General features: G+C 41.2%; 1 protein-coding gene and 1 non-coding gene across 2 annotated transcripts; both read right to left on the bottom strand.

Moving 5' to 3' along the window:
• Window positions 1-886: 886 nt before the first annotated feature.
• rpl18a (ribosomal protein L18a) lies at window positions 887-5991 on the bottom strand. Its single transcript, XM_023817801.2, has 5 exons — window positions 5832-5991; window positions 4856-5035; window positions 4465-4594; window positions 1561-1670; window positions 887-1132 (listed from the first exon to the last, which is right to left on the bottom strand). The coding sequence occupies exons 1-5, from the start codon at window positions 5847-5849 to the stop codon at window positions 1040-1042; spliced, it is 531 nt and encodes a 176-aa protein (XP_023673569.1). The 5' UTR covers window positions 5850-5991; the 3' UTR covers window positions 887-1039.
• LOC111847046 (small nucleolar RNA SNORA68) lies at window positions 2132-2261 on the bottom strand. Its single transcript, XR_002838995.2, has one exon. It is a non-coding gene; the product is annotated as a small nucleolar RNA SNORA68 (small nucleolar RNA).
• Window positions 5992-6034: the final 43 nt, after the last annotated feature.

Below are 6034 nucleotides of genomic sequence, written 5' to 3'. Positions count from 1 at the left end.
TTACTGATATTTCTGCACAATTTTTAATTTCTTAATTTATCTGAATTTCTTTAAGATTTACTCAGTTCTACTACGCGTAATTAACTCCTTAAAACCGAAACACTTAGCGTGATTGTAGACACAGAAAGGCTTCATCAAATGACGTGAAGCCATATTACTTTGAGTTTTTCCTCATAGTTTTTAGGACTTAGCTCGTTTTAGTCCATTATCATATGTGCAATTCTATCCCGACAAGACTTCATTTCCGTGTTGAAATTATTCAAATAGGTTACGCAAAGGCTTATATAAAACTTACCTAAAATGTAAAACTGTTCATGATATGAACGCCGTAGCTATGAATATTTAAAAAAAAAAAAAATCAATTATAATCCTTTACTTCAACTTGGTATATAAATTACACATATTCCAAACTGCGAAACCTAAGCGGCTGAATAAAGGGCAGCCAGCGCGCTCCATCCCGTCGGACCGTCTTCGCTTAATTCCGGGCTCCGATGGCACGGGATGGGACAGCGCGTCTCTATGACTACCAAACTCACGCAACGTAGACTGCGTAACACCTGCTAACAGAAGGTGGGTCCGGATGTTGGGGATCCGCCAGCGACTGAAATATATGCCTAGCTATATTTTTATGATGCGTCTCCATTTGTTTACCATTGTTTTTGCATTCTGCTTTATATCTTTTATTGCACCTGCTCCATGGGTGTTCTAGCTCCAAGCACTTTAGATTCTAGCTCTGATGCCAAACTTCCTTCAAAAAAAAAAAAAAGAAAAAGTCATGCCCCAGATAAATCTGACTTAGCCCCTGATCTTTTCAATAGCTAGAAACGTGCACAGAATATAGGCACCAATTGTTTCCCTGTGAACAGGACCAATAAAGCACTTGTGATTATATTTTGCGTATTGTATTAGTTTCATGTGGTACATAACATAATTAATGCCTTTACTTCTGGTCCAAAGTTTTAGCTGCAAAATAACAGACTGATTTTTTTTTAGGTATTTTTTATTCTCAAGCACATTCTGAAAAGCATTAACACTCCCTTTAGAAGAAAGTGTTTGGCCTCTTCGTGGTGAAGCGTGGCTTGTGCTGGCGACGCAGGACCCTGTGGGGCAGCGGGAACTTGATCTTGGAGTCCTGGGAACAAAAGAGGGGCCATTTACCCAGACAGTCGGAAGATAGGATTGCACTGCTAGCCAGTCCCGGAATGCTGGAGACGACATCTGTTGTAATTAATGTCAGATCAGCGTTGTTATGGAAAGCCCCGTTTAAATATATAATGGCTCTCATTTATAAGGATGAGATTTCAAGCAATAACGGTCAGGATGAATGACAGCTAACATGGAAAAGACACCATGGGTATTAATCAGAAGCAACCAGAGAAGTTCACACTGCACCATTTACAGAAATGCTGAAGCACCTGAAACTGCAGTTCACAAGCCGCATGTGCAAACCGAAAAGCGGCAGTAACATCTCTCTCACTCTCTCACACACACGTTATAGTACCCCAGACACATTTTCTCAGTTACAGTGTGAGGTGCTGTAAATCGGTAGCTTCTGCTTACGTGGAACTGCTTAATGGCGGGTCGACGACACTTGTTAGCGGCGATCTCCTGGACCTTCATGATCTGAATGGAGTGAGCTCGTGCACGGTGACGGGCCCCCATGTCACGGTCTGGAGAGGAGAGATGAGATTCAGAACTCGGCAGTGAAAACTGCACTATGCCCTCGATATCTGCATGGTCGCTGAAAAACTAAAAATGCCTCACCAGCCCTGAGAAAATCAAAACATGCTAAGGGGTCATCAGTAATTAGAATTTCATTGCCATCCAATATTATAATGGATGTGAGGAATATTAGGAGCAGCTACGAAGGACCCAACAACAAGGGACTGTATATCAAGCAAGATCATTTTAGGTTAACACTAGCAAATCAGTGCAAAAATGGGCATTAATTTGCTGTGAGCATATTAAAGACGAGCTTTATGAGAAGTGACATTATAACATGGTGCATCTCTTAATGAGAATTATCACACTTTACGCCCACAACTCCCAGCAGTTCCATAATTTCATGCCAGCCTCCGCATAATTTTGCAATTTCTCAGTGACGAAACATTGATGGTACATAATATGTTTGGACTGTAGAACCTTGATTTCACTTCCATCAGCACAACAGCGTATGAAAGGCGACAAGATCCCGTTCAATCTGCGCACACACGGCAAGACCGCTATACGGGCGAATAACGGCCTTTGGGTTTGTGTGCGTTCTGCTTCACCTCAGTCTCACGTCCTGCCTGCACACACCCTCAGCATTAATATCGCACGACGGAGCTCTATTACTCACTAAGAACATGGAATCAAACCAAATTGAGCTTAAGCAAATGAACCCTCAACTATGCTGTGATATTAGACAATTCCTAAAATGCACAATAACTTGAGACTCACAAAACTGACAATAAAACTTCCAGTTTGAAGACTGTAGACTAACAAGTTGACTCACTCTATACTGCTATGCACTAATCAAACTTCTAAAAGCTCTTAGTGTGTCTGCTGAATGGATAAACATGTTACGAAAATGGAAGCAAAGCCATTGAATGAAACTTACACAAATATGTAAAAGCACATTCAAAATCTAGCTTAACTATGCCTTGTATGACCTTCAATCTGTTTTCTTTAATTAGCTATATCTAGTGTAAAATTTGTAAACACACAGAACATAACACGTGCAGCAAGCATTAACAGAAAATTAGCTGCATGTTCAAAGTACATGTATTTCACACTCCACAGACTATGTGGTGCACATCCTTCACACCCAAAGGAGTGTGTACAGCTGTTGCTTATATTTATTTTTGGGTGGAATCCCCTTAAACACCATGTATACCCTTAATCATAAAGCACTACTGTCAAGCCTAATATAAAGGTCTTAAGGGTCACAGCAATGTGTACAAATAAGACACGCATGCTGGCATGAATCAATGTGAAACCTGATAATGCAGTACATAAAAAAAACACCCAGAAAAGAAAAATATTGAAAGGTTGTCAGGCTGTACTTCAGCAGTTTTCCTCAAATTATTCACGTGTGCAGCATTCATTTGATAATCAGTGACAGTTCCCTGGGCAGAGAATGATCATCACTGAACATGAGCAGTCAGATGCATGCCAAAGATGCGTTTATCAACGGCCAATTAAAGTAAAGTTTTACACTGGAAAAGGACATTTTGCTAAACTTCCAGTTCTATTTGGAACTACATGAAGAAGACAATCGTAAAACCAGTCTGGTGTTCATGAAAAATTGTTTTAGGATTAATTCAATATTTTTATAGTTGTCCAAGTAGCACAAGCAAGACATTTTAAATAACTGTTTTAGGTGGTCTTTGAATTTAAAAAGCTCACAGCTGACGCATAAAACGCAACACATCAGCTATTAGCCACAGCTAAGGAGGTGGTGTGACCAAGAGTAAACTTATAGTAGGTAGCCTTTGTAGTAGAGATGCACCGATCCAGACCTATTTGACGGATCAGGTATCGGCCATGCGTGACCGATCCACGTCCTATACGTTTTTGGCAATCTCTAAAAAAATAGATTTTACACGAAATAGGAGCTATTTGTACAATCAATCGCACGACAGCTCTTTCCCATTTTACATGTGTTTTTTTGAGGCATTCAAATCGAACGCTATCGCTGCCCCGCAATCTTTTTTGCTACTCAGTGGGTGCGAGTACAATGACTTCCGCCTGCTGTGACGTCATGCGCATACCCTTCGCAGCACGAGGAGTGTAAGATAAGACGTGACGATCTGGGAGTATTTTACGCTTTAAAACAGAAACCAGCGGCACAGCGATTTGCAATCTTTGAAAAATAAAGTTTTGAGAGGCGGGAATAGCGTTTAATGTACAATCCCACTTAAAGCGCACGCAACTGTGCGAGACAAAAAAAAAAAGCAATGGATGATTGGGAGTCGCTAACTTAGACTTTTGCGAACTCGCTGCAGTTTGTGATACAAGAGGGGCTGCTGTCGCAACAAAGTGTAACTGAGCTGACACCAATGGGAGAAAAATTGTGTTAAAAATTTAAGCATTCGCCACTTGTGTATACTTGCTTTGAAGATATTCATATTGAACTGCAAATGCCTCAAAAACGCTTAAAACAAGACATACAAATGAGGTGGAACAGTACGTTAGGTATGTTTGTAGTAGCCTAATTAAATATTTTTGACATTCATTTTGTCCATCTCTATTTACTAGCTTACAAAAATTTAATATATAAAGTATAACAAAGTAAAAAGAGCTCTTGTATCGGAATCTGTATCGGTATCAGCAGTTGTGTATCGGAATCGGATAGGGAGTGAAAAAATGTGGACCGGCCCATCCCCACTTCACAGGAATCATTTCCCTCTGTCCTGCATTACACCCTACAACAAACAGGATGTCACATGACCCGACACCAAGGGCCCTCGCTGAGGTACTTACAGCACTGGGTAACGGCCCCAGAGGTGGTCATGTCCCTGTACTCCCTGTACATGTTGTGGGTGCCGCTGCGAGAGTCATAGCGAAGCCAGATGCCAAAGTTCTTCACCTTCAGAGGGGATTTCTCATGTACCTTGAGGAGGAGGAGGAGAATCACCTCTTCAGTTTGCAGGGATGGACATTATACTAATAACTTTGGAAGCTATTGTTTAAACAGACATAGAGGTTTAAAAAGCATTTCTGTACAGCAACATTGTGGTACATCTTAAAAATCAACAAATTAGTAACCAAACTATCTAAAGTGATTTTTACTTGTTGGCAAGAATCAGTTTTGTACTTGCTGTCACCAAGTTAATTAGGAAGGAAGATTTTAGTGTTATTAGTTGAAACAAACCAGTCCGCAGTAGGCTATCTCTCCGGATGCCTTCTTCATTTTGCGAAGCTGGGAGACGAAGTACCAGAAGCGAGACTTGGCCACCACATGGTTGGGGGCGAAGATCCTCATGCGGTACAGAGGAGGGGTGGGATTCTTGGCAGAGGGCAGGAGACGCCCAATCACCTTGTACTCCCTAAGCTGCGGAGAAAAGATGGGGCTGACATCACACACTTCCACCAGAAGCTGAGCAGGCCACTTAGGAACCTTACATGATGCAGTCTCAACCTGGAAGCTACTTACATCTTTTACATCAAGAAACAAGAATTTGATTGACAAAACATAATGCCACACACACTATGTCAATAATTGCTTCCTCAAATCTTACGGATAATTATTTGCAATCTAAAGAATCCCTAAATGGAGCCAAATTAACGTATAAATGTACCCTACGGATATGAATACTAGCAGGAACAAAAATTACATAGAAGCTATTGAAACTACCTATGTGGTTATAATTAGCTTATACATAATGGTTTTATAAAAGATTCAAATACGTCAGGCAGGGACATTACATACTTAGGCAACATTCACGAGCAGTAATACGGTCCTCAGTGACATAAGTCAAACGTAAGCGTATGACGTTGGCATGTGGATTTGGTTAAAATCTAACAAAGCCTGAAATCCTGACGTGTAGACACTAAAACAATTAACTATAGCTACAGGATTCGTATCGGCGGTAGGATCAAGTAATACTCCTTGACCCGGCTGTTCAGGCGGGTCTCCCTTCTTCGCCACATGGTTTTCAAACGCAAAATCAGACGCCATGTTGCCACTACACTCATTTCCTAGCCTTAAACACCCAGAAGTTAGTTTGTTCATCGAATACCTAGGAAGGGTTCACATCAACGAGTAGTTCACACACTTAGATTTAAGCAAAAAAGACTTGTTTGCGGTCTTCCGCACAATACATGGGTTTTAACGAAACATTACATACTGTGCCAGACGCCTTCATGGTGTCTCTTGCTCACTGCCACTGTAAAAAGAGGAAGTAGAAAGGCGGGGAATCGACGCGTCAACCTTCTGACAGGAAAAGCGGATTCTATGCGTTTCATTGATTGGCGCACCGCTTATCGGCTAATCGGTGATTGGTGGATTGCTAACACCTCTGTTAGTGATTGGAGGGTTGGTTCCACGCTT

This window comes from Paramormyrops kingsleyae, chromosome 1 (assembly GCF_048594095.1).
Source record: "Paramormyrops kingsleyae isolate MSU_618 chromosome 1, PKINGS_0.4, whole genome shotgun sequence".
NCBI lineage: Eukaryota > Metazoa > Chordata > Actinopteri > Osteoglossiformes > Mormyridae > Paramormyrops > Paramormyrops kingsleyae.
Note: the sequence above shows the minus strand (reverse complement) of the source record. Positions and strands in the feature narration are given on the sequence as shown.